This window comes from Lynx canadensis, chromosome E3, assembly GCF_007474595.2.
Source record: "Lynx canadensis isolate LIC74 chromosome E3, mLynCan4.pri.v2, whole genome shotgun sequence".
Classification (NCBI taxonomy): domain Eukaryota; kingdom Metazoa; phylum Chordata; class Mammalia; order Carnivora; family Felidae; genus Lynx; species Lynx canadensis.
Window position 1 is genome coordinate 10,650,402 of NC_044318.1, and position 27,667 is coordinate 10,678,068.

The 27,667-nt window shown below is 55.9% G+C and overlaps 1 protein-coding gene and 1 long non-coding RNA gene across 3 annotated transcripts in view; one reads left to right on the plus strand and one right to left on the minus strand.

The window, feature by feature from the left end:
• The window catches only part of SNX29 (sorting nexin 29), a 501,802-nt gene extending 475,266 nt beyond the window's left edge, over positions 1-26,536 (plus strand). Inside the window, exon 21 of one of the 2 annotated variants that reach the window (XM_030300939.1) lies at positions 21,462-26,536. In XM_030300939.1, coding sequence (XP_030156799.1) covers positions 21,462-21,591 — 130 coding nt within the window. In that variant the 3' untranslated portion in view covers positions 21,592-26,536. Of the gene's footprint in view, positions 1-21,141 lie in introns of both variants that reach the window. The other variant, XM_030300942.1, reaches the window with a different exon arrangement.
• Positions 55-27,526, minus strand: LOC115504179. Its single transcript, XR_003965614.1, has 3 exons — positions 27,449-27,526; positions 17,243-17,254; positions 55-64 (listed from the first exon to the last, which is right to left on the minus strand). It is a non-coding gene; the product is annotated as an uncharacterized LOC115504179 (long non-coding RNA).
• Positions 27,527-27,667: the final 141 nt, after the last annotated feature.

Genomic DNA, 27,667 nt, shown 5'->3' on the forward strand with positions numbered 1-27,667 from the left:
TTGGGGGACCCCAGGCTGTAACCATTCCCTCTTGCAGTTTTAAACCTCCCTCCTGAGTGCAGACCTTGGTCACGTCTCTGGATTCACAGAGTGTCCTTTGGCTGTCCTGACACCCCATTACCGCTCCCATCAGGTGAGAGTTTGAACCCCACCTTGACAGCGCAGAGACTGCTTGGGATCCTCTCTATCCTCTCTCTGCCCCTCCCCAGCTTGCTAGCGCTCTCCCATGCTCGCTCGCTCTCTCTCCCTACCTCTCTGAAAATAAATAAACATTAAAAAAAAAACTTCAAAAAAAATGGGGGCACCTGGGAGGCTCAGTCGGTTAAGCATCCAACTTTGGCTCAGGTCATCATCTCACGGTTTGCGAGTTCCAGCCCCGCGTCGGGCTCTGTACTGACAGCTCGGAGCCTGGAGCCTGCTTCGGATTCTGTGTCTCCCCCTCTCTCTGCCCTTCCCCCGCTTGTGCTCTGTCTCTCTCTCTCAAAAATAAATAAAAACATTAAAATAAAAACCACTTCAAAACAATAAATAAAAATAAGTTATTAGCTAAATGGCAAAATAGGAGAAAGGCACCTAGTAAGGTGTCTCGACCCATGCCAGGCACTCAAGATGCTGTCTGCATCTCTAAAGATCCCAGAAGCATGCTGTGTGTCTCAAAGGACTCTGGTTTGCAAAATTTCTGAAACCCACTTTGAATTAGCCTGCGCTGAAGAGAAGTATTGATTGGTTCACATAACTGCAAAGCCCAGGGATAGTGTAGCTTCAGTGGCTGGATCCAGAGGTTCACATACTGTCGACCTTCGTTTCTCAAGCAGGTGTCCTCCATCTGGCAGAACTGTGGCCCTTATGGAGCCTGCAGATGCGGGTCCTGAGAATGCGCACCCCCTCACTGGCTCCAGCCAGAGTCTAGAGAAGACTTACTCATCACATCCTTCCCAGTAGGCCCAGCCAAGATTCCAGCGAAGTTTCTGATGGGCCAAAGCCTTGTGTCATCGGCTCGTCTCTGAGCCCATGTCTGACTGTGGCCTGGAGAATGGAATCCCGTTAGCCAAATTTGCCAACTCTGGGCTGAAGGGGTGGGGCATTCAGCCACTTCTCAACTTCTGGACTGAACGTGGTTTCAGTGGGGGCCGTCCCCTGAAAGGAGAGAAGGGGAGTGGACACACGTGTCCATTCTGGGGGTCTGTCCTCCAGCTGTGAGTCAAGCCACAGCCAGCTACCCCAGCAAGCATTTGTGTAAGAAGCCTGTGATGCCTCTGGGCCGGGCATCCACGCCCAGGGAGCCACGAGATCTTGCTTCTGGGCTGGAATCTTCTGCACGTCCCCGACTCATCACTCCTCACGGAGCGGGAAGTAGGCCTTAGCCCTCCTTAGCAGGCGTCTTCTATCTGGCAAGGCAGTCTGGTTGTATTCACCAGGATGAATTAATGAACTTGGGGGCTGCAGGGGGCTGCCTAGGGTTGTAGATACCCCAGGTGTGACTGCTGCCGTAGAGTTTTCTCCCAGCCCGTGGGCTGGGCACTGGAGAGACTCTGAATGTGGAAGAGTCGTCCAGGACGAAGGTCCTCTTACCACCTGTCAGGAGCTCTCCCATCCCTGCAGGGAGAACCAGGGCTTTCACGTTAAGGGTGAGGAACAGACCCACTGGGGAGAGGGGGCGGGGTCAAGGCAGGTGGGAAGGGGCTAAGCCCTGGGCACACCATGAGTTCCCAGCGGAGGCCTTGGAGTCTAGACCCAGCTGCCTTGCCACATTCCAAAGCCACAGGAACTGCTCACATCAGCAGAGGCAATTCCATTAAGGGATTCATTTGTTCTGCAGGAATTTTTTTAAATACTCATTTACTTAATTGGAGAGTGAGAGAGCACAAGAGGGAGGAACAGAGAAAAAGGGGGAGAGAGAATCCCAAGCAGGCCCTGTGCTGTCATCAAAGAGCCTGACACCGGGCTTGATCCCTTGAACTGTGAGATCATGACCTGAGCCGAAATCACGAGTCACATGCTTAACCACCCAGGTGACCCCAGCAGGAATTTTTTCATCAGTTTCCATTCCTTGTTCCTCACTGACCCTGGGGTCAGCGGTTCATGAGAGATCCCCATTAACGGCTTTAAGAGAACTGTTTCGGTCATCATCTTCCCTTACCCCGCTTCCGGTGAAAATGAAGCCCAGAGAGGCGTAACGACTTGCTCCGGGTCGAATAGCTGGTGAGTGGCCCAGCCGAGACTCCAAAGCAGGGACTCAGGCAGGGAATCCGGCAAGGCCTCCCTGGCGAGATGCCCACGGCTTCCAAGGGAAGGGTGGTAACGAGCTCATTTGCAATCCTGTTGTAGAACGTCAGAGCTACGCAAGTCCCAAGGATTAGTGGAGTAGAGAGTGCCGAGCAGGCTCAGAAATCCAGAAACCGAGGAAGGTCACGACAGATCGTTCCTACGCAAATTATCCTGGGGTCAGCGAGATGTCACCCAACTTGTGTGGACAGTCCCTGGTACGAGTCACCAGCTGTTAGACACTATCGTGGCCAGCCTCTGGATGTTATGCACAGACGAGACAGAGAGTCGGCAAAGTTGAGCAACTTGCCCCCCGTTCGCACAGCTTGGAAGCAACACAACTGGCTTTCAGTAGCCAGCTCTCCGAGACTCTAAGGCCCAGGCACGCTCTTCCCTCCTTCCTCCAAGAGTTACTAAGCACAGACAGTCGGTAGCCTTCGGAGAAATACAAACGATCAGAAAAAGAGGCGGTGGGGGCAGATGACAAGGGGGCAGCCCCTGCTCTCAAGTAGCTTCATAGAGTTCCCATGAGTAACTGGCTTACCAAGTGCATCCCTTTAAACACGGAGGGCCTGCAGCCCCCTAAGGAGGGCGTGACAGGGACTCCCACTGCGCACAGGTGGCAGCAACCCCTGATACACGGCAGGTGCCCAGTCATCGTCCCGGCGCGCCCTGCCTGGCTTCTTCTCGCTGGGACTTTTGCTGCCGGAGCTCAGGGACTGATTGGCGACCTTGAGCGAGCCCGTGCCCTCCTGTAGGCGGCGTGTTTTGAGAGCGCAGCGCTCAGCTCCTAGTTGGAGGTGATGAGGGCCTTGGCCAGCAGGGGGTTTTTGGAGAAGCTAGTTTCCAACAGACTGAGGAGACCCCTTCCTCTAGAATCCTTACATAAAGAAAGCAAAGACCAGGCCGTTTTCTTCTGTTCTCTGAGCCCAGACTGGCCCTCACCCAGCTCATAGCCTCAATAAAGAAGATCGGATGGTTCAAAACTGGCCGCATTATTGTCTAACCCACGGGTCCACATGGGGCACCTGGGTGGCTCAGTCAGTTAAGCGTCCGACCTCGGCTCAGGTCATGACCTCACAGTTTATGAGTTCAAGTCCCGCGTCGGGCTGTGTGCTGACAGCTCAGAGCCTGGAGCCTGCTTCCGATCCTGTGTCTCCCTCTCTCTCTGCCCCTGCCCCACTCACGCTCCGACTCTCTCTGTGTCTCAAAAAATAAATGAATGTTAACAAAAAAATTTAAACCACGGGTCCCCAGATTACAGCCTGGGGGCCAGATCTGGCTTGCTACTTATTTTGAAAAAGGTTAATGGGAACACAGCCACGGCCATCCACTATATACCGTCCATGGCCGCTGCGACATGGCAATGGCAGAGATGAGTATCAGAGCCTGTATGACTTTTGCATCCTAAACTCCTCACTGTCTGGCCCTGTAGAGAAAAAGCTTGCCAACTTCTGCACTGAACAGTCGGCAGCAACGTCCTCCAGGGTGATCTGCGCAAGGAAGGACGGCTTTATGATTCAGGTGTGTACGTTAAAGAGGGAGGTTGGTCCTCACCTTGGCAGACAGTGTAGGACAGTGACCGAGGGCCGGGGGACTCCGGCCCTAGAACGAGTTCCTTCACCTCTTCTGGCCTCAGATCCCTTGTCTGTAAAATGCAGCTATCAGTAGCCCATGCCTGGTTGTGCTGGAGTGAGGCCTGACCCCGGGCCAGTGCCTGGCCCATAGTGAACGTGGTGCACACTCCTGCCATCTCTGTTGCTGCTTCCGTGATAATTACCGTCCACGGCACGGGCATGACTTGCTACGCGTGGTCTAAGTCCTGTTGCTCAACAGGCCTGTGCGCAGGGGGAGGTCACTGGACCTTACTGGGTCTCAGTTACCTGCTCCATAACGTGGACACAACTGTACATCCTCCCTCTTGGGGCTGCTAAGAGGGTTACCTCATGGCCAGGCACCGGGTTGTGCTTCGGAAATCAAGGGTGTTTTTGCTGCAGACGTGTCGCATTCTGTCTAATCCTTTTTCTGCATCTGTTGAGATGATCACTTCCCCCCCTTCATTCTGGGAATGTGGTATATTACACTGAGTGATTTTTGTCTGTTGAACTATCCTTGCAATCCAGGAATAAATCCTACTTGATCATGGTGTAGAATCCTTTTAATATGCTCCTGAATTTAGGTTGCCAGTATTTTGCTGAAGAATCTGGCATCAGTGTTCATCAGGGATACTGGTCTTCAGTTTTCTTGTAGTGTCTTCAGCTCATTACCAGGGCAATGCTGCCCTCGTAGAAGGAGTTAGGAAGTGCTCCCTCCTCTTTGATGTTTGGGGAAAGTTTGAGAAGGGCTGTCGTTAGTCCTTTAAATGTTTGGCAGAATTCCCCAGTGAAGCCATTAGCTGCAGGCCTGGCCTTTGTCAGACTCTGGATCACTGATCCCATCCTCTTACCAAGAATTGGTCTGTTTCGTCTCAGTTATTCAACGTATGGCACACAGTCATTTGCAGCATTCTCATGGTCGTTTTTGTTTCTTTTTTTTTTTTTTCTTAATTTTTTTTTTTTTCAACGTTTATTTATTTTTGGGACAGAGAGAGACAGAGCATGAACGGGGGAGGGGCCCAGAGCCCGACGCGGGGCTCGAACCCACGGACCGTGAGATCGTGACCTGGCTGAAGTCGGACGCTTAACCGACTGCGCCACCCAGGCGCCCCTCGTTTTTGTTTCTGTAGCATCAGTGATCATGTCCCCATTTTCATTTCGGGTTTTGGTCATTTGAGCCTTCCCCCCCTTTGGTCCATCATGCTAAAGGTTTGTCAATTTTGTGGATCTTCTCAAAGAACCAACTTTTTTAGTTTCATTAATTTTCTCTCCTTCTTTTCCCTTCCCTATTTTGTCTGTCTCTGCTCTCACCTTTATCATTTCCTTCCTCCTGCGAACTGTGGGTTCAGTTTGTTCTTTTTCTGCTTCCTGAAGGTGTAAAGTTATGTTGTCGATTTTAGATCTGTTTTTTTTAAGGCAAGTGTTCACAGCTGTAAACTTCCGCCTCAGCACTGGTTTCACTGGATCCCAGAGGTTTTGGTGTGGTGTGTTTTCATTTCCATTCAGCTGGAAGCAGTTTCTGATGTCCCTTGGGATTTCTTCTTCGATCCGTCAGGTTGTTTAAGAGCGTTTGAATTTCCACAAATAGGTGAATTTTCCAGTTTTCCTTCTGTTCATGATTTCTGACTTCATCCTGTTGCAGTCAGAGAAGATAATTCTTAAATCGCTTGAGATCTGTTCTGTGAGCTAACATACGGTCTACGCTGGAAAACATCCCTCGTGCACTTAAGAATTGGCCGTTGCTGGGTGGGGTCCTGTGTGCATCTGTCAGTTGGCTGTTTGGGCCTCTACTTCTGTCTGGTGATTCTGTGCATGATTAACAGTGGATACGGAAGTCTTCACCTATAATTGTAGAACGGTTCTTCCTTTGACTTCTGTCCATTTTGGCATATTTTGGTGGACCGTTATTGATGGGTAAATGTTTGTAACTGTTCCGTCTCTTTGCTATATTGAACCTTTTCTTAACCTATAACAGCCTTCCTCGTCTCTTGTACCTTTTTTGATGTAAAGTCTTTTTTGTGTTACATCAGTACAGCCGTGCCGGGGGTGCCAGGGTGAAAATGAGACCTGCGGTCCCTCTACTTGGAGATTCATTCCTTCGTTTAAAACTCCTCGCCGCGACTCCTCTCCCCCGTCAGGCCCCAGGCACCACGCCAGGCTCTAAGACCAAACCAGCCGTCTCTGGCCGCAGGGAGTTGTGGGTCAGCCTGGAGGCTTGGGGAGGGGCAGGAGGAGCAGTCGGGGGAGGGGTCTGCCTGCCTCCTGCTGTGACGGCACTGGGGGCGGCCCCCTGGCACAGCCAGCATCACAGGGAGCGGCCACGAGCCCCTGAGCCAGGGCAGGTAAGCCCCCTTCCTCTTTCGAGGCCTGGGGGCTCCTGGGCCGGTTTCCTCATCAGACACAGGCCCCCCCCTCTGTCCAGCTGAGCCACCAAAGCCCTGCAGGTGCCAGCCAGGTCATCTCCCAGTCCCCTGGCTGCCTCCTCCAGCCTCAGCAGGACACAGGCCGTCTCGGGTCTGGCTGGTTGCCAGGAGGCAGAGGTTGGAGGTCTGTGACCACCTTAGGGTGCAAGTCGCTTCTGAGTAAAGAAACATCAGGAAGTGGCGAGTCCTTGGGGAGCCTGAGCAGCCCAGGTATTTGGGGGAATTTGACAATAAGGGCGAGACCTATGCTTTGGTGGGGACCGAAGTTTGTCGTTTTGGCCTCCAGTCTGCACGTGCACAGTGGAAAGTGGGGCAACTTCCCAGTCAGTCTCTCAGCTCCATGACCCTGGGCAGTGTTCCCTCTGTGCCTCCCATTTCTTCATCCACAGAAAGGAGCTAATCACCCAGACCTCACAACGTGGCCGTGGGGATTGACGCAGGGAACACAGAACCACCCGGCCCGGGGTCGGTGTGGAGCTCTGTGGAGGAGAAACGAAGCCCCCCTTTCCAGCCTTGGTTCAACCCAAGCAGCATAATGCGAGCAACCTAGAAATACAGATGGGTCACTGTAAACAGAACTAAGGGGGGAATCTTTACGTCTTACTACACGTAGAACCCCTGCCGTGAAAGCGATCATTTTGACTGGAAAACCAAGAAAACTCAATGAGAAACGAGGCATTTAAGCACCTATTTCTGTGCATGTACATTTGTTAACAGGAATTTTAAATATAAATTATTAGGATTGCCTTAAAATATGTAAAATATAGAGAGATAATTAGCCTAAACTCTAAAAGGTAAGACCGGGCTAAGGCAGTTCTCCCCCCCCCCCCCACCCCGGTCTGCCAGGGCTCCAGGGAGAGGCACAGCCGCTGCACCCGTGCACCCGGGGCTGGGGTGGGAGAGCAGCCTGCAGCCCTAGAAGCACGTGAGCAGGTGTGGACCAGAGCAAGAGTCCTCCGTCCGTCCAACCATCCCTCAGCAAATACTGCCGTGTGCCTACTTGGGACCATTTCAGATACTAGTATTTACTCAGCAGTGAATGAACGTCCCTGCCCTCAGGCATATTCTAGTGGAGGAGAGACACGTTAAATGAAGAAGTAAAGGGGGATATGTCAGATGGTAATTGCTACGGAGAAAAATAAAATGGCCAAAGACATCCCATGGGGGTGCTTGGGGAAGGGGCCTGGTGGGGAGGTGTTGCATACAGCCGGGGCAGGCCACCAGGAGAGTTTGACACTGTGTGGAGACCTGAGGGATGTGTCAGGTGGAGGAAACAGCATGTGCCAAGGCCCTGAGGCAGAGCTTTCTTGGCCACAGCAGGCAGCCAGGATCAGGAGCAGAGTGAACAAGGGGGAAGAGGCAGGGCAGTCAGGGAGGCAAGGAGGAGGCCCAGTCACATAGGGAAGACGTCTGCTGCCACGTGGAGTGAAATGGGAGCCACCGCAGGGAAGAGCTCTGTTGTGAATGAGGATGTGGGATCGAGAAGGGAGCAGAGAGGCCACGTGGAGGATCACGTGGCCACTGGGGCGTCAGGAGAGGGCGGCTGGGCCGGGCTGGTGCGGGCAGACAGCACTGATTCAGGAGGTGCTCTGGAAGTAGGGAGGACGGGATTTGCCACTGGGTCGATAGGGGCATGAAGAGAGAGGAATCAGGACGGTGCTACGGTGGCTGGTGTAGGGGACACGAAGGAGACAGTTGCCATTTATAAAGTGGGGATGGCCATGGGGGAGTCAAGGAGGCGGCTTGGGACACGTTACACCTGAGATGCTGGTCAGATATCCCAGGGGAAATGGTGAAGGGCCCTCAGTGTAAGAGCCCGACCTTCAGGATGGAGGTCTGGGCTGGGAACCGACTTACAGGGGTCACCGCGTGTTGGTGGCACGTCATGCTAGGAGCCTGGGCAAAGTGGCTGAGGAAAGAGACGGGGACGGACCCCCGCCCGCCCGCCTTGTAGAAGTCGGGCCCTGAGAGGGAGCAGCAGAGAGGACGGAGGAGGAAGAGCCCGGGAGTTTCAAGACGAATCCCCACCCAGAAGCCCCAGGGGAAGGTGCACCAGGCAGGACGGCACACGGAACCGGATCTCGGCACCCTTGACGGGAGCATCCTCTGCACTGTGTCCAGGAGGCAGCGACGTGTGGAAGGGAATTGCGTCTGGGACTCAGGCAGCCCTTTCCAGTTTTGGGCGTCCCGGGCAGGTCCTCGCCCTCCGCGAGCCTCTTCTGTCACAGGATGCTGACACCCTTCTCAAGGGGGACTCTGGCGACCTTCCTTTCCACTTCCTTGGTCCTCCGTGCCCAGGACCCATTCACAGGTGCCATCTCGGACCCCCGGGATAGCCAGCGGCCTCCCGCCGATGCCGCACACAGTGTCTGACGTGTGGCCGGAGCTCTTTCCGCACAGCTGCGCGCCTCGTCTTCCGTCACCTCCGCGAGGAGCTTGGTCTGCCCCGGCCCGGGGCCCGCCCACCGTTCTCAGAATGGCTCGTTTGGTTTTCAAAGCGCAGCAGCGGGATCCTTCAGACTAGGTGGTGTCACCACCACACGGTGCTCTGCTGGGGCCTCCGAGACCTTAAAGGTCCTGTCCTCTACCAGGCCTCCCCAGGGCTTGCCCATGGAACGGCGCTCCCAAAGGCCTTCCGATGCCAGAGGACGACCCCGGGCTGGGCCGAGTCCAGACGGCAGGAAAATGGCCCAGGGAGCAAAGGGAGGGCTGGACCTTAGGGGGAGGGAGACCTCCCCGTGTCCTCACCCTGCGCCTCAGTCCCTCACTTGGTTCACCTCGGGGGAGGCAGGCTCCCCCCACCCCAGGTCCAACGGTGCGGGACTCGTGCCACCTGCGGCCGCCCCTTCCTCCCACCGCCAGCAGCGCCCCGGTCTGGCGAGCCCGAGGGGACGGGAGCCCGCTCTCCGGGCCCAGGCTCCGGGCAGCCACGGCTGTGTGAGCAGGGGTGGGGCTGAAAATGGAACGGATGCGTGGCCGTTACAAAATAATTGGGGCAGTGACCGTGGTCATCAGAGCTGTCCGTTCTCCGGGGCCTCCTTCCCGTCCCCACCCCCCATCTGTGGACCCGTAGGAGACGCTGCCCTGGCCCCTTCGGGTCCGGCCGCAGCCTCGGAAGGTAGCTACCCTCGTTGCCGGCTCCCAGGGGAGCAAGTCATGGGTCTGTGGGGGAAGGGACTTGCCTGAGGTTCCAGGCCTGACCCCTGACCCCAGCGTCCGGGCCTTCTTGGCCCCTGCCGCCTCCCCTCTTCACACCCCGCCCCCCCCCCCCCCCCCCCCACCGAAGGCAGCGAGGGCTGCCCTGTCGCGCCAGGGCTAAAAGCGCAGTGTGGCTGCGGCATGTTCTGCCCGCTCTACGCGTAGGAGGGCGGCACAGAGACCTCCTTCTCTGCCTGACCTGGAAAGTCCCCCCTTCTCGGGCTCCGGGGCAGAACGCACCTTGCCCGGCTGCTTTCCGGCGAAACACGGCTGGTGTGCTGCCGGCCGAGGGCCAGGCCCGCTGCTCTCCTTGCTCTCAGTCCTTCTGGACGATCACTCACGCGGGGTGCTCTGCTTTTTAAGCCCCGTTGAAGAAGCGAGGGGCCTGACACTCAGGGTGCGGGAGTCCCTGCCACCTGGTCCCTCAGGATTTGAACCCAGGCTGGCGGCTCCTCTTCCTCGAGCCGCGTGGGGCCGGCTGCGTGGACTCGGTGCGTCCGGAAAAACGGCCGGGACAGGGGAGACTGTGCGGGGAGTGCGGGCGCTGTGCCCAGATGGGCCGCCCCTCACTGCGGGTCCTCTCTGAGCCTCAGGGCCGTCCTCTAGAAATGGACTTATTAAAGGTGGGAGCGGGAACATCTCACTTAAACCTCTGTGGGGCGGAGCCTGCTCTCGGCACCTCAGCTGTGTTAACTCACTTGCCCCTCCCGTCACCTAACGGAGGGGGGCACAAGGGGCTGGGGAACTTGGCCCGGGTCCCTCCGTCTCTGAGCGGAGACCTGCCCTTGGCGGTCTGCTTCCTCAGTTAAACAAGACCTAAGGCCTGGCATGTGGCCAGCCACACGGCAGGCTCAGAAGTTCGCTTCCCTTCAGCGAGCGCTCCGAGGCCCACGGCCCCGCGCCCGGCTGGCCCTCGCCCAGCCCTGGCACCTCCTCATGCCGCAGTGACTGTGCCATTGCCGCCTGGCTCCAGTGGGCGCGTACCGACGGTTGGTTGCAGTTTCCCTCCCCTCAGAGCTGTGTGCCCTGAGGGTGAGCCCTCTGGGAGTTACTTCCGTCTGGTGCCCACGAGAAGTTCTCCAAGGTGGCTTGAACTGAAGCCCCCACCCAGCCAGCCAGCCCCATGACCTTGCCAGGACACTGGGCGGGGCCCAGCGCCCGTCTGGTCCCAGCCCCACCGGGCGCTGCTGGGGAGAGGTGGCGTTCCTGGACTCCACCGCCCTGTATGAGCCTCGCTGTTGGCTCAGCCCTGGGGGACTCAGGGTGGGCCTGGTTCTGTCCGGCTCTTACTCGTCTCTGGCCGTGTATGCTTCCGGAAGGTGCCGGGTCTCACTGGAGCAGCAGTGTGGGCAAGCAGGTGCTTGGGCACAGCCAGCGGTAGGACCAGGGAAGCCCTGCTCTCCTGGGGCCTTGGTTTGCTTGGGGGCAGAAACTTGAACAGGCGTTTGTACCTGCCGGCGAGGGGTCAGGGCCGACTTCTCACAAGGGAGAAGTGGGCCCTGTAAGGGCATCTGGGCAGGCATTTCAACAAGGAGCAGCCAGGACAAGGAGAGGAGGGCCCAGAGGGGCGAGCACGGACAGATCATGTAATATCTTGGGACTTACGTCCACACCTATAGCTGCGTATTAATCCTAGCATTCGGCTTTATGTTAAATGATGGTTTCTTGGGGACATAGGAAAATCCTGGGGTAGGACCTTGACCTTAACAGTTTTTGTCATCATCTGTGCCATTGGAATGTCTGGGTGCCAGACCCCCCGAAGCTACTGAGCATTAGTGTCTTCTGAGTCCCACATAGCTGGGAAGGGGTTGGAGCAGGGTTTCGCTCCTTGTCCCAGGAGCCCAGCCCTAAGGCCGGTGTGTCCGCTACCCCCTGCCTCCTGCATCTTCATAGCTCTCCACCTCCACAACCATCTCTAAAAACAAAAACGGCTTGCATCAGCCTGAGGTGATCCCGGGGGCTGGCATGTTGGTGTCCTGGGTGATGCTCAGGGGGGACAGGAGAGTCACCAGGCAAAGTCTGTTCCAGCGTTGAGCGTGAGACGTGTTGGGTGATAGATGATTTTGTTGGCGGTCACATACTCCTAAAGGAGAGGGCCCATTGCTGGTCCTCGTGCTTGGGGCCGGCAGGCCGTGCCGTCTTGGTGTCGTGCAGCCACGGACGGATACAGCTGCTCCCTGGCTGTAGAGTGTGGTCCACCGGCCCGATCCTACCCACCCCACAATTTCTGTAAATTGTGCTGGAACACAGCCACACACATTCAGTCACGGACTGTCTGTGGTGTCTTTACGCTCCAAGGGCTGAGTAGTTGTCACAGGAGTGGCCCACAGAGCCTGAAATGTTGACCTCACTCAGAAGTTTGCCGATCCCTAGACTCTTGAGGCTGACCTGCCTGGGGTGGGATGGAAAACTCGCCACGGTACGTCTTTCAGGGGAAAAAGCAGGAGCACAGTGCATACGTTTCCACTTTTAAAAATAGCAAACAGGGGCGCCTGGGTGGCTCAGTCGGTTAAGCGTCCGACTTCGGCTCAGGTCACGATCTCGCGGTCCGTGAGTTCGAGCCCCGCGTCGGGCTCCGGGCTGATGGCTCAGAGCCTGGAGCCTGTTTCCGATTCTGTGTCTCCCTCTCTCTCTGCCCCTCCCCCGTTCATGCTCTGTCTCTCCCTGTCTCAAAAATATTAAAAAAAAAAAATAGCAAACAGTATATACGCGCACACACCCTCACTTGTCTTTATGTACATGCTCTATATGCGATGGATCATTCTAGAAAGATCCACTGAAAAATAACTGGTGGCCTGGAGGATGGGGGTGGGAAGCCTCACTTCGTACGTTTATCTCTGCATGCTTTTTTATTTTGCACCACTTTTTGTGTTTCTTACTCAAGAAAATAATTTAGTCCCAAAGTATACTGAAGCTGAAGGGTGGAGATAAGGAAGACGGAGAACGAGTATCTTTTGCCTTATTTACCTTTTTCAGGAAGATGGAGTCACTGTCTCTTTATACGTGGGATGCTTCTTATTTGAATGGCATTTTCATAAGACTTGAGAGAAAGCTGTAAGAGAAACTTGGAATGGCTGGTTATATTGAAATGCACATAAACCGTGAGTTGAACCCTCGAGGTGGAAAGGCTTGGGGGCACCATAGAGAACGATCTAAGCCTTTCTTCCTCTTGAGTTGCGCGAGGCATCCCTGTAAGCAAAGTGCCATTTTGGTGAGGGGAACAGAGCCTTTTCGTCTTCTGATGGTCGTCTCGTTCCTTGGATGAGTCCTGATCTGGTCTTGAATGGTGAGACAGGGCCCACATCGGCCAGGAAAACACCAGAAAATCTTCACCAGCCATGCAGATCTCATACCCGCCAACCTTCACGGACCGTGCTCAGATCTGCCCTCCTCCAAGGAGAGCTTAAAATTCTTTCTCCAGAAGGTCCAGATACAATCAGACGTTCAACCACTTTGCCATCTCACCACAATACCTGCCCTTGACCTCAAGGATAAATGGAACAGTTCTCCTTTTAGCCACTCTTCCAGTTTGCAGAATCACCCCCAAGTGACTTGATTACTTTCAGTCTGTGGCTCTCAGCCGTGGCGCACGCACTGGATCCACCCGGAAGGGGTCTAGTAAGACAGAGGTCAAGCCCTGCTCGGTGCCATAGGACTTCTTATTTCTGTGTCCCACTGGTGATTCTTAAGGGTACCCGGGGTGGAGAACCCCAGCTTGAGGGAGGTGTTGGAGGAGACGCCGGGAAGGTGGTGGAGTTAGAAAACCCTAAGCTTACCTTGTCCCATGGGTACAACTGGACGGCACATCAGCCTAAATAACCCACAGACTCTGCGGGTACTGGCAGAGAAGACGATGCATTAAAGAGGACAGCAAAGGGCAGCGACGTGGTGGGGAACGAAACAGGCCCTTGCTGTCCACGGTCAGGAGGGGGCAGCGGCTGTGGAGAAGGGCAAGAAATGGACAGTCACACCAGGGAGCCTGAAGGAGGAAGACGAATTCCCGTAACCTTTGGCTTTGAAAGTGGTATGTGCTGAATTCTGGGAGTTTTAAAACCAGAGGGGTTTAAAGCCCGTAATTTTTAAATCACCAGCTTCTGGGAGACAGGAAACGGAGTCTCCACCCCTAAAGAGAGAACTGGACAAACAGCCCACGGAAATAGGGCATAGAAGCAGCAGTTTGAATAACGCCTGGGGCCTGCCGGGGGCGGGGGGCAGTTATGTACTCACCTCAAAGCAGGTCCCAGGGAGGATCCGCCAGGAACAAAGGAGCTGGCGAGTGCCATCTCTGTCCCCCACCCCCACACGGGACCATCTGCTGGGACCAGTGAGAGGCCAGCATCCACCACCCAACTTGCTTACGCCGAGCCTCACCCCCCTGCGCTTCGGCAGATGGGCCCTTTCCGGTCACCTGCCCCCAGTCCCCGTGCTGCGGGTCCCCTCCCTCAGAAGACCGGTGCACACCTTGCCAACACCACGTCTGCCACACCGTGCTCTGCGGGGCCTCACCCAGGTGGCAGTGGGGGCAGGCCCTGTGGAGGCTGGAAGCAGACTTCCTTGACAGTGCACGCCATGCCCTGGGACCCAACAGCGCCCCCAGCAGGCCAGGAGAGCCTCTGCAGGTGACTGGACTGAAGGAGGCAGCAGCCCGGACAAAACCAGGTGCATGCAGCTCGCAGAGGAAACACCCCTCGGAGCGCCGGGTTCTGGGGGCCAGGGGACCCTGCACTGCAAAGCCTGCAGCACCCCTTATTCCTAAGACCGTTACTTCCGAGAGCACGAGATGTAGCTGACATTCCAACACATGGGACACAGAGTTGGACCGGAGGAGACAGAAGACTACGTCCCAGGGGAAAGCACAGCACAGAGTCACAGATGAGATGGATACAAGTCATATGTCGGTAGAGAATTTCATGGTCATAACGATGCTCATTAGACTTGAAAAAACTGGAGGATATCTGTGAGAGTCGTAATGAGATAAAAAAAGAAAAAAAGAGCCAGTCACAGATAATACAGTAAGTGAAATTAAAAATGCTCCAGATGGAAAAAATGGCCACAGCTTCAGCAGCAAACAGCTCAATCCCACAAGTGCTCCAGGGTCCAGCGTGGCAGCGGCCATGCGAAGCCACCCCCCAGCTATGGAAGGCAGCTCCCAGCAAATGGAATATTGACCGGGTCTCTACACTTGGTTTATAAGCGAAATGAAAAGCAAATCTCTCTCAGTGGCCATTTTTCCCTGATGAGCGGCTGAGACCATCGGATCGATGGCACCCATGTGCTGGGGCCTAGGATGCCACGGTGGAGCACCCCAGTGGCTTATTAAAAAGAACGGGCAATCCTAGGGCTCCCGGCAGGTGCTACTCACGCAGACGTGGATTCCTTTGGTGCCGCGACAGTAGCCAGCGGGAGCAGAAGAGGGAGTTTCTGAAAGGTTTGCCAAGGGGACACGTCAGGTCCAGAAGACCCTACAGGTCAAGGAGTACGTACGTGGGGGACATCTGGGCTGTGTCCTGGGTGACCAGCAGTACTCCCTTCCAGCTGAGGGCCTGGGCCAGGCTCCGGCTGAGCGCCAGGTGCACAGTGTCCGTCACCGGGATGTGATGTCCCCACAGAGCTCCCCGTCTCCATGACAGTGCATCCCTTTGGCCCAGGAAGTCCACGTTTTGCGGGCCGGGGGCAGGAAGCTTCTCCACCATGTTGTCCCTGGCCTCCCGCCCACTGGTTGGAACACTCCATCCCCGCGTGAACCCCAGGATGGCTCCACCAGGACCAGAAGGACGGGACTCCACTTGGACCTGGGAGCCGTCTTGTCCGAGGCGAGATGAGACCTGCTGGAGGTGGCAGGAGGGGACTTTTATCAAGCACCCAGAACGGTGTCGTGCTCTGTCACACAGACCTGCCAGAGAGGGTCCTGCAGCGTCCTTCCTTGAACTCTTTTGTGCCGTTTTGTAAAACAGCCTTGAGATGTAGTTCATGTTCCATGCAATTCAGGCACTTCAAGCATGCACAAATTACATTTTTATCACGTCCTGAAGGAAGCCCGTATCTCTCCGGCTCCCGGCAGCCACATGCTTCCTGTTTCTCCAGATCGCGCTGTCTGGACGAAGGGAGTCACCGAGTACGCGGACTTTGGAGGCTGGCATCCATCGCAGCAGGCGTTTGCAAGGTTTGGCCCTGCTGCGTCCCGCATGGAGGCGGCCCCGTTCCCCTCTCCCCCCAAGGGGTTTTGTTTGGCCTGAGAGGTCAGTTAGCACGTGCCCCCTGCGTGGGGGGCAACACGGATTCCTAGGTGTTCCGTGACACAGGGGCATAAGGAAGTAAAGACCCCACACTGGCAAGACCCACGCGCTCTCCTGTTAGGTGTAAGAGTGAACTGGGTCCTGTGGGGATGCGAAAGGAAGAGAAGAATTTTAACAAGATCTTTTTGTGCAGAACACTCCGGGCCTCAGCTCCTCCTCCTTGATCACACTGTGACTTTACTTGCTAGTAGAGAGGGGACGTCGTTCACGGGGGAGTTTTATTTTCTACTTTTAAGGAAAAGGAACGTCAGAGTCCTTTCCTTGCATCTGCCGCTCTCCGAACCCGTGGCCGCGGTGGTGTTCTGGAGCAGAGTTCTCTGCCGCTTGTCACTCAGTTTCATTACTGCTGCAGCTGAGTGACAACACTGCCTTGTACGGCTGGGCCACGTTCTCCATTCTGCTGATGTTTGGGTTGTTGACGCTTTTTGGCCATTCTGACTAACGCTCAACGTCCAGCTTTCTGCGTCGGACGTGTTTTCGTTTCTCTTTGGCAAGCGTCGAGAGCTGCCGGGTCCTGCGGTCACTGCAGTCACTTGAGGAACGGCTGGACCGTCTTCCAAAGCAGCCACCACACTTAGCATTCGCGCCGATGGGTAGCGGGGTTCTGCTTTCTCCACATCCTCCCCAACATTTGTTGCAGCCACCTTGGGGCTGCAGAGTGATACTTCATTACGGTTTGGATGTGCGCGTTCCGAAAGCTGATGACGTTGAGCATCTTGTCGCGTGCTTCTGGGTTATTTGGGTATTGTCCTTGGAGAAATGTCTTTTCAGATTTTGGCTCCTTTTGTAATTCACTTGTCTGAATGGCAGTTTTTACTGTGATCCAGCTTATGGAGGGGACTCGGAATCCCAGGGTGCATCAGTGACCTGTCCAGGTAGTCCAGCTGGTAAATGATACAGTGCAAGATTTCTGTCCCCAGGTCCCCTGCTTTTTCTACCCGGGCAAGGGGACAAGGTCATGGTCTCCCAGGAGACGCGGAACAAAGGAGAGACACCCCTTCATGCTGAAGTATGTCTAAAAAGATTACCTTGGGGCACCTGGGTGGCTCAGTCAGTTAAGCATCTGGCTGTTGACTTCTGCTCAGGCCAAGATCTCATGGTTCATAGGTTCCAGCCGTGCATCAGGCTCCTCCCCCAGCTCATGTGCTCTGTCTCCCTCTCAAAATCAATGAAGTAAAAACAACAGTAGCACCAGCAGTAATCTGCCTTATTTCAGGGGGTCTCCATCAGTGTGAGGCTTCCCGCCTCCCTGGACTGGCCTGTGCAACAACCTTGGCCCCAGCACTCTCAAGGGAAAGGACCCAGGGAGTGGGCAGCCCTCCTTCCCTCTCAGAGGGAGCTCAGCTGTGCTCCAGGCACCGCACCCCCTGCTCCTCCCGGGTGAAACAGACCCACCGTCTCCGGTCTTCCCATACTATTCAATTGCCAGTGTTCGACATAAAAATCATTGTACGGTGGTAAGAACGTGTGATCTACCCTGCTCCGTTTTAAGAGTACAGTACGTTCTTGGGGGTTCACAGGGACAGTGTTGCAGCTAAGGGCTCTAGAAAGGATCCGGGTTTGCTTCCTAACTCCGCACTCAGGAAACTGCTGTTCCACTCTTGATTCCGGGACTGTGACCGTTTTCCACACCACCTGTAAGTGGAATCCCGTGGAGTTGTACTCTCTGCAGACTCCCCTCACTTCGCATAATGTCCTCCGGGTCCGTCCGTGGGGTCGCATGGGTCAGAATTTCCTTTAAGGCTGAGTGACATCCCGTCATACGTGTACACGTTTTCTTCATCCATTCATCAGCCGCAGGCACTTAGCTCGTTTGCAGGTCTCGGCTGTTGTGCGTAAGGCTACCGCGAGCCCGGGGGTGCAGATACCTTTTCACGATCCCGATTTCAGTTCTTTCGGGTACACACCCCGAGGGATGGCTGGACTATGCGGTGCTTCCCTCTATAATCGTTCGAGGAAGCTCCATGCCGTCTCCCGTAGCAGCCGTAGCATTTGATACTCCCACCGACAGCGTGCAAGGCTTCCGGGCCCACACTTGCTCAGCGAAACTCGGTGTCTTGTGAGAATTGCCATTCTGACAGGTGTGAGGCGAGACCTTATTGTGGTTTTCATTTGCGTTTCCCCAGTGACAGGACCATCGCGGCACTAAAGTGGACATTTCTCCAGAGACAACGTGCAAATGGCCAACGGGTATAGGAAACTATTTGGGACAGTTTTTGACCTACAAAAACTGTGGCCTTAGGGGCTGCCAGCTCTTATCCAACTGCTTCTCGGTCTCCCCAGCCGTTACTACGGCTTCCTGCTCCCCCTGTACTTTCTCCGGAGGTCACACACTCAGTATGAGGCCAGCCGCCCTCCTCCAGCGGCCTCCACGGCCCTGGGTTTACGGAAGTCACTGCAAAAGCTTCTGCCCATCGCAACCAGCAGTGCGGCTTAGCTCATGGTCACTGCTTGCTGTGGCCTTGAGGATGGAGCTGTCCCTGGCCCCAGTCTGGCCCCTGTCCCACCTACGTTCACGGTCAGGCCCTCAGCCCCAGCGGCAACTCTGAGAGGCCACGCGCATCATCCCAGTGATACCTCACTGCAGCCCCGTGGAAAATCCTGCCTCCTGAGGAGAAGCAGCTGGCCGTGTCTGGCGGGCTCCCACCCCACCCCTCCTGGCCCAGGGCCCTTTGCACCATGAACCACACAACTCTCTTCTCATCCTTTTCAGCTCTTCCTCCTCTACCCACTGCGATGAGCCAGCCTGGTGCCCTGCTCAGAACACCCTGTGTTTACCCCTGCTGGGGCAACTTCTCCGGGGTCCGCCCTGCCTGTCCCACGTGGGGCTGGGGGCCCCTTTCTACCTAGCACAGTATCTGGCAACATAACTCACGTGGTCAGAGTGGCTAACTGTCCCTGGAACTCTCAAAATAGCTCCACCTTTAGTGTGTCCTGGGAGCTAAGGTTCGAGAACAAGGCACTTGCCTGAAGAAATGCAGCCAGCCTGTGGCTTTCCATGTGGCCCACTCCCCATTCCTGGCCACAGCATCCTGACGGCCACATGTTCATCCCCCTGTGACAGGTAGGGGAACGAGGCTCAGACAGCAAGGCACCCTGCCCGTGGGCCGCAGGACTGGGACCTCCCAGCCCGGGCCCTAATGCCAAAGGCTAGCCTGTGTCCCCACACAGCGGATACCATTTCTGGACAGAATGATGTTCCTACTGACTTGTAACTCTCCCTCCCAAGAGTCACTTACCTCGGGGCCAACAGGCTCTGGCAGGACTCACCCCTCCCTCGCATGTCGTGCCCAATAACGGTGGCCACAGAGCGAGGGGCAGCCACTTGGACCCTGAACGGGGACCCTGGATCCTGAACAGGGGCAGGGTGGGGGGGTAGTTTCTTTTTTTTTTTTTGGGGGGGGGGTAGTTTCAAATGACATTTATATCCAAGTCCTCCTGAACAGTGAGCGCCACGATTCTTTCCAGCATCTTCTACCCATCATGTAAGGCGCCTTCTGGGATAAAGAGGCCTTTTGGTAACTCAGGTAATACCGAGAGAGAAGGACAGACTGCCCTTGGTCCTATGGCCAGATGTCCTTCTGAAGGAGGGTCGTGTGGCTAAGCAGATGGCCAGGCCGCAGGAATGAGGAGCCACGGCTCACCCTTGTTCAAGGTCGTGTGTGTCCTCTCCCTCTGCACACAGAGCAGAGCACCACCCGCCCACCCCCCCCCCCGACTCCTGAGGGAGAAGGGAGACACTCGAGGGAAGTTTTCATTTTGTCCTGGAGATGTTGTCCTCAACAAGGGACTTCTCACTGAGCACAACGCCTATGTCCCTGAACAGGCGTGACAATCAGATCATTGTAAGCAGGACCAGTGCCGACTGGCAGGAAGGAATTGGGAGACTGCGCAGAACTCACTGGGACCCCCGGGGGCAGAGGCAGATTCTTTTTGAACGTGAGCCATCCCCTAAGTCATCTAGATGGGGCCCGGCTGACCGGGTCTGCCACCTACACCTGGGTGGCCTCGGTCCTGCTGAGCCTCTGTGCTCCTCGGTAGATGGGGGGGTCTTCCCTTGCAGAGTCTGGGGGGACCCAGGTCACACATCTGGAAAGGTGCTGGCACAGGGAGGCTCATGACCTGAGTTTCATCTCAGCCTGTTTTTTTGCAGGTATTTTGTGCCAGTAAGATGTGTACCATAGAAGTTTTTTCTTCTCATTTTTGACCAGCTTAAGCTCACCCTTCAGAGAGCACTGTTGTTCAAGTACCAAATCTTAATGATTCCACTATTCAGATCTCAGTCTTTGCCAGACAGGGTGGCCCCAAGAATGTCCACGTCCCAGTGCCCAGAACTTAGGACTGTGTCCCCTTACGCGGTGCAGGCGACTCCGCAGATGTGGTTAAGGGTCTTGAAAAAGGCAGAGGGCCTAAGTGGGCCTCGTGTGATCGCAAAGGTCCTTTGAGCAGCGAGAAAGAACTGGAAGCACCGAGGAAGCACTCTCGGCCGGGGCCTCCGGAAGGAGCCAGCCGTGCCGCCGCTCTCTGCTGAGCTCCGTGAGACCGTTTTGGACGTACAGCCTCCACAACCATAAGACGGTACATTTTGCATTAAAGCCACTAAGTAGGGGGTCACAGGTTACAAGAACCGTAGGAAATAAGACCGAGTTCTCCACCTCTGCATTCATGGCCACAGCCTGGACCCCTCAAGTCCCCCCTCCACCTGGCAGACAGGGGTCACTTTAAGTGCATCCGGACCGTGGCCTCCCCCTGCGAGAGCCTGCAGGCGGGGCCACCTCACAGCCCTCCACCCTGTCCCCGGGAGCCGAGAGCCTCCCGCCTGGGCCCGCACACCCTCTCGGGCAGCTCCTGCCCTCCTGGGGGCCACAGCCTCCTGCCCATTGCTGCTCTGGCCACCTCTGTGACTTATCTTAGGTGTAACGTCCACCTCCCCCGGGACCTGGGGGTTTTGTCCACTGTTGTAGCTGCAGGGGCTCGAACAGGGTCCCGCCCACATGGGTGCTCAACCACAGAACAGAGGGACAAAGCGACACATCCCGCAGGTTCTTCCTGTGCCTGGTAGGTCGCACGCCCTTCCTGTTGCGTCCTGGGTCCTCATGACCCGTCCTCCCCAGTCTGTAGCGCTTCTGCTGTCCTGCTGTCACATAGACCATTTGAAACCAAGTAATTGTCCAAGTTGGACTCTGGTGGCTCGTTGGCTCTTCGACACAACACCGTAAGGCGCGTCCTCATAATTAGACATTGGTCTAAATCCGGGTTATTCTCTCAGGATGAGTTCCACCAGAAGCGCCCGTTTTTGCTACACCCTCCTTGACGTTAAATGCAATGTTCTCCAAAGCATTTTCTTTTTCTCTCGTCTCCCAGCCAGGGCACGCTTCAGTGACGACGGGGGAGGAAAGCCACGGCCGGCCTGTTCTTTCACAGCCTTCAAACTGGGGCCAGAGCTAACCCCCCCCAAAGCTAGTTGGACGCACACCTAACGCTCGGGGGCTTTTGAAGAAAAGAAAATGCGCATGATCCGGGTTTTCCATTTCCCCTGTTGCACTCACCAGAGCTGGGTAGCGACTGTCCCCTCTGAGACCACTCCTGCCGTCCTCACACCCCGCTGGTTGGACGCCCCGCCTGGAGCCGTTTGCATTTGGAAGCCCTGACTTAATCAGATTCTCCCCTGCTCTGTCTTACAGCGACATTACTCCTCCCGGAGAACCACTGACCAAGAACAGCCGACCCAAAGCGGCTTCCCGCTTCCCCAAGCTGTCCCGAGGTCACCCCAGAGAGACACGCAACGTGGAGCCCCAGAGCGGCGACCTCTGACCTCAGCAGCATCCCAGACTCGGGCCCTATGTGCCGCGCCAGCTGCCTCTCCCCAGCAGCTCTGCGTCCGGCCTGGCCGCAGCGGCTGGTCCCTTACTCCCTGGAGTGACAGCCATGTCCACCCGGTGACCCCCCAGGGAGCTCACACTCCCCACCGGCTCCAGGACCCTAATTAAACTGCTCAGTCTCAGAGGGCAAGGAGGCTCCTCGCTGGACGGCCACACGCACGCTCTCCCAGGGCCGGCGCGGGGCAGCGGGAGGGTGGGCGCCAGGTCGAGCTCGCAGCCCGCTGGGTGACGTGCACAACTCTGAGATTCCGTTGGGTCAGAAACCTTGTCTTGACTCTTTCCCACGTGGGAATTAGAAGGACTGTTATTACCCTTTTTCCTTTAATGTCACTGCCTGCTGTAACCTTTGGACACGTGGGGTGCAGAGCCGGAGGTCTTCACCCTTCCCCTTTCGCTCTCCACCAGTGGTCATCAGACAACCTGCTGTGGCCCCCGTGGCCAGCAGTGGCCGACGCGGCCTCCTTGTGAAGGAGCCCTTAGCGATGCTGAACTGGGCTGCTTGCGGCACTTTCCCTGCCTTCCTGGGTTGGCTTCTGGACGTACCGGCCCACGTAGGAAACCTGAGGCCGCCCCGGGCCCACGCGCACCTCCGTGGGCTTGGTGGCACCTCCACCATCTGGGCCAGCCCTCGGCAGCAACCCAGGGACCCTGGGCTGGCCAGAATCCAGGGCCTTGACCTCACTAGCCAAGAGGCCTCGAGGTCATGAGAGACATTCCGTTCTGCGAACCATCGTGGAAGAGGCTGTGGCCCCGGGGCCTTGCACACCTAGCACCTGGGCCCCGTGGTGCTCAGCGTGGCTCCCTGCGAACTTGGACCGTGTCCACTCTGAACAGATCGTGGTCCTTCCCTAAAGACACGCTCGTGCCGGACTCTCTACCCCCCACGTGCTCTTGGTGCCCCCGGCCCGGATTCTTTGATTCCCCCATCTCAGAGCAGGCCCCGTGGGCTGGGGCGGAGTGGGGAAGGGGCTGAAAAGGAGCAGCTCTGCCCGGCTCACGCTCCACTGCTCCCACATCAGATCACCTGAGAACCAGAGCCCTTTCACAGTGTCAACGCCCGGAATCACACAACTGTCATGCTCAGCCGGTGCGTATCGTCACGCGGAGCTTGCGCCTTCGGGGGGAAATGCTGACATACTAGACCAGATGTGAGACGGAGCAGGAGGAAGATGGGGCTTGAGGTGTTTGTGAAAAATGGCCAGTGCAAGGCTGACGAAGTCCGCCTCCTGGGGCTGCTCGAGTCAGCCTGAGACTTGGCAAGCCACCCGGTAAGCATCGAGCCCTTTCCCGGTGGAGGGGAACTCTGGAAGGTCTTCGCGCAACCCCCTGCTCGCCAGAAGGAAGCGGAGACCGTGGACGCACAGCTCTGCAGGGCAGCCGATGGGCCCGAACCGCTTGTGAGGGGACGTTCAGCCAGGTGAGCCAGGCCCCGGTCCAGAACGAACGCCCTGTTGACGGCGGTCGGAAGCCAGAGGGGCCCCGCCGTCAGCTCCTGGGGGTTCAGAGGCCCTGAGACGCCAAGTCCCCGAATGGCACCACGGGGTGTTGTTGGCCAGTGTGCCCCCTGCACATGCCTTGCTGTCACCTCCAGCCCCCACGGTGCCAGGTGGCCCCCGTCGCTTGCTGTGCCATCGGAGTCCTCGTGGACTGAATCGGGGACCATCTGAAAGCTCAGGCGGCCCCCGGCCTGCCTCCACCTAGGTCAGTTGGAGGCAGGTGTGTGGTGCCCACAGAGGGACGGTCCTGCACTGCCGGCCTGGGAGCAGAACCCACCCCTGCGCTGTCCCCTGTTTGCATCAGATACGGAGTGGAGCCCCCTGTGTCTGACCACCCCCCGCCCCGCACCCCACGCCGCCATCCCCACCCACGGGCAAAGGGTTCGGATCACCCAGCCTGGTGGGGACCTGACCTGAAACCAGTCTGCGTGTAAATCTGACCTCACCTTCTCTAAAACCCCTCCCAGGAACAGGCTTAGACACTCTGTGCAGGGATCCAAGTGCCCTGAACTGTACGGACAGATGCCAGGCCTGGATAAACACTTACACACTCAGCCTCTATTTACAAAAAGAGAATCCCTGTCTTTTAAAGCTTAACTCTTCATGGAGCACGGGCCCCACACACAGACCACCGCCTCTGATTTCGGTTCAGACAGGCACGTGACACACGACAGCAGCTCCTCCGAGCCTTAACTCTGGAGTCACGGAGAATGTTCGGCTGTGGTTCAGTCTATCCAGCTGCTTAGGACCCCCTGCCCTACTGTCTGGTGAGGCGGGATGGAGGGAGAAGCAGTGGAGTTCTGGTTCCTGGAGAAAGAACCAGAGACCCGGGTCCAGGCCGGTGCAGGCTGGGATCGGATGCACAAGCCCCCCTCAGCCCCGTGCCCTGTCAGAAGGAAAGAACCAGAAATCGTTCCTGTCTCCTGGATCCAGTAAGATCCTTTGGTGCCTCCAAAGGTGGAATCCGAGGAAGGGGCGGCAGTGTTCCCCTGGGAGAGGACATTCTGTCCCGTTACCTTTAGCACCAATAACGAGGCACATGTGAGGGCTTTCTGGGTACAGAGGGATCACCTGACTGAGGTGTAAAGACGGAACCCATCGTATTAGGACACCTGGCACGAGATGGGAACAGAGGGAGGGGTACGGGCCATGGTCTGTGGACAGGGTGTGACTGCACACGCCGGGCTCTGCTCCGTGGCTTGGCCCCGTGGAGGCTTGGTCCGGAGAACCACCCGGAGTTGGCACCGACCGGCAGGTGTGGCTTCTGCCTTTCAAAACAAGAGGCGGCCCAACCTGTCCACACCGCAGGCTGGATACAGCAGCAGCGGCCCATGCTGAGAGCCGACAGGCACGGCCGGCCTGGTAATTGATCCACTTTGCGGCCGAGAGTCAGGAAACAGGAACGAAGAGCCACCAGGCCAGTTGCTCAGAGAATACCCTGATTGCCCAGCTCCCAGAACCCGGGTCACACTAAGTGTCCCCTTTTTCTCTCAGCTCCACAGGGGACAGTTTGCAAGCCTGAGGCCCAGGTCTCTAGGCCTTGAACCGCACCCCACCCCCACTCCACCCCCTCCCCTTCACGTGGGGCACCAGCCAGCCCCCCACACGGAGGCCAGGCCTTATCCTCTGAGGTCCCGGCAGCCACCCTGCCCACCAGGCTCTTCCAGAAGCCTTTATGCTTCAGCCTCTGGCCCCTCTGTACCAGGGGCAGAGCCCGTTCCCGTGAGGGGCTCCGCTCCCCCGGGAACAACTCGCCTTGCCGGGGTGTGGACCTGACGCAGAGAACAGGCTCCCTTTTCCGCCAGAGAAAGACACTGCGAGGGCCCCGCCTGCGCAGGAACAGCAGGCTGGCCCGGAAGCGTCCCCGAAGGGTCACACCTCAGGCTCGCTCTCAACCCCGCAGGCAGTAATTGTCTTGAGCTTTCCTCAGCGTTTCACTGGGGCCTGCCACGCGTGGAGGACTCCGCAGGGGCTGCCCGCAGGCAGGCATTTGCTCCTGAGCAAGGTCTCGCACGGCGATCATTCTTCCAAGTATTTCGCATTGTTTCATTAAAGCGAACATTAAATATTTGCTGTTCGGTTTGGCTTCTGTGCTAATTTTGCACAATTGTAGCACTGTATATTTTATCTAACACTTCTGTGCCAGAAAGTTCATTTCCATGTTTCTGTAACACGTGGTCTTGATTAGGTTTCTCAAATACAACTTCAGCTACGGGCTCAGGAGGCGAGAGGGGGGGGAACACCGGTCCCCCCACCCCCCAGCCCCTGCTCAGAGCAGACCAGCTACAGGCTCACCCTGCCGCTGCCCCGATGCCCCCTGACCCATTCCCCTCCGGGTTTCACCCCTTGCCGTCAGCCTTGAGCCATTGCTGGGTACGGGCTGGATTTTTGATAGCTGGGAGTTAGGCCCAGGGGTCTTTACTTCTGTGTCTAAATCCCAATCCCCATCCTGAATCAGTTTCCTTAGCGGAAAAAAGAAACCCGCTTTCTCTGCAAGACGGTTGAGCCTACAGCATGGATGAGCACACCCACTGGTAGAACAGGCTGAACTAGTGTCCTGAGGCCCAGGGGGTCAGTTCTTGGGGGCACATGAATGCTTCATCATATAACTGGAAAACCACTACCGACCTGCCCAGGTACCACCCTTCCCCTTGGAACCAGGGCCGGTCTGCTTCCCACCTCGATGAATTAAGTGGAGTGGCCACTCCTCCACCTTGAAGATTCTTGATCACCATCAAGAGGCCATGCAGGGGGAAGGCCCTTGCAAAAACTGGGACTGGGCCATGGAAGGATACAAAATGGCAGATTGCACATTTGCACCCAGAGGGGCTGAAATCAGCCTGGAGAGCAGGAGTGTCCAGGAGTGAGGGGATGTGGACCTCCTGAGGAGCTTTTATGATCAAGGATTCATCCTAGGAAGGATGGCTTTACTCCACAGCCTTAGTGGCACCACCCCTGGTGTAGTCATTTGGTACAACACTCTGATTACCTTAGTAGACACGGATGTCTCGGAGGAGGGAGATCTCGGAATGCAGGAGCCGTCACATCCTGGGGGAAGGACCCCCAATGTCTGGGTCCCCGTGAGCCCTCTGCAGGGGGGTAAGACGGCAACGTATCTAGAGCCTCGTGCACTGTCTGGACGTGAGTGGGGCTAGCAGGTCGCAGGTTGGCTCTGAAATGTGTAATAGTATGTTAACTACCCTCTTATGTTAAAGTTTACACAATAGAATTTTTAAACAAATGTGTTTAATTTTCTAAAGTCTCTTATATTAAAGTTTTCTTTTGGAATAAGTTGTGGTAATTTTGTTACAATCTGGTTGAGACACACCTCTTTACAATGACAATAAAAATGATCACGTTTTATAAATTAGATGGCCCACTCACAGTTGGCTTCTCTGTGTTCTTTTTCAGCAGTTGGGGATTAGGTCAACTTTCAATATACACATCATGAATATTTCCAGAAAGGTCATTCCCCCATTTCATAGGAGAGCCTGGAACCAGAATTTGCTCAAACCAACCTCAGCCGAAATGGAGCAGAATCCCATTTTGAGTCGTTAGCCCTGTAGAATCAAAATACCATCCACAAAATCCCTCATTGAAGGTTCCTATTCACCTAGACCATTACTGGGCACCCAATGTATACCAGGCGTGGGCATAGAGCAGAGGACATGACAGAGGCACACCCGCCCCCCCCCCCCATCTTGCATTTGTGTTCAAGGTGAGACCATGAAGAATGAAGATTTTCTAAGTCAGCCATCCAGTTAAGTACAGCCTGTGTTAGGTACCACGAAGTAATAGCTGGGCCTGGGGAGCCAAGAACAGGACCCGGGACCTACTCTGAACCACACAGGTGGGGGTAGGGTCTCCTCTGTGGCGCTGCTGACCCTGGGGGCTGGAGGAGGCTGTGCCGGATAGGCCAATTCCAGTAAGGAATTGAAACGAGCCTGTCCTAGAAGGGAGAAGAATATGATTCGTGTGCTGTAGGCGGCTCTGAGGGATGTGGCGATCAAAACTATTAGTAGGGCTCAGGCATTGGTATACGATCATAAGGTCTTAATACCAAAAATATGCAACCAATTCCTAACTTAATACTGGGTTAATTGAACAATAGAAGCAATAATGCTAGTATGAGTAACAAGAAATGTTTCTCCTTGCATAAGCTTATATCAGAGCTGATAAGCACTGATAGTTAACAAGAAGATAAAAATAACTATAAACTAAGTATCAAACCAGTTGTCGACCAATACAGGTATGCAATCAAAGAAAGATTAAAAGAAGTAAAAGGGACTCCACAAACACAGACCCTGCCTGTTTACCAATAACATCACCTCTAGCATTTCTAGTATTAGAGGCACTGCCTGCCCAGGGACATTCGTTACACGGCCGTGGTATCCTGACCATACAAAGGTCGCATAATCACTTGTTCCCTAAATAGGAACTCCTATGAATGGCCACACGAGGGTTTTACTGTCTCTTACTTCCAATCCATGAAACTGCACCCTACAGAGCACT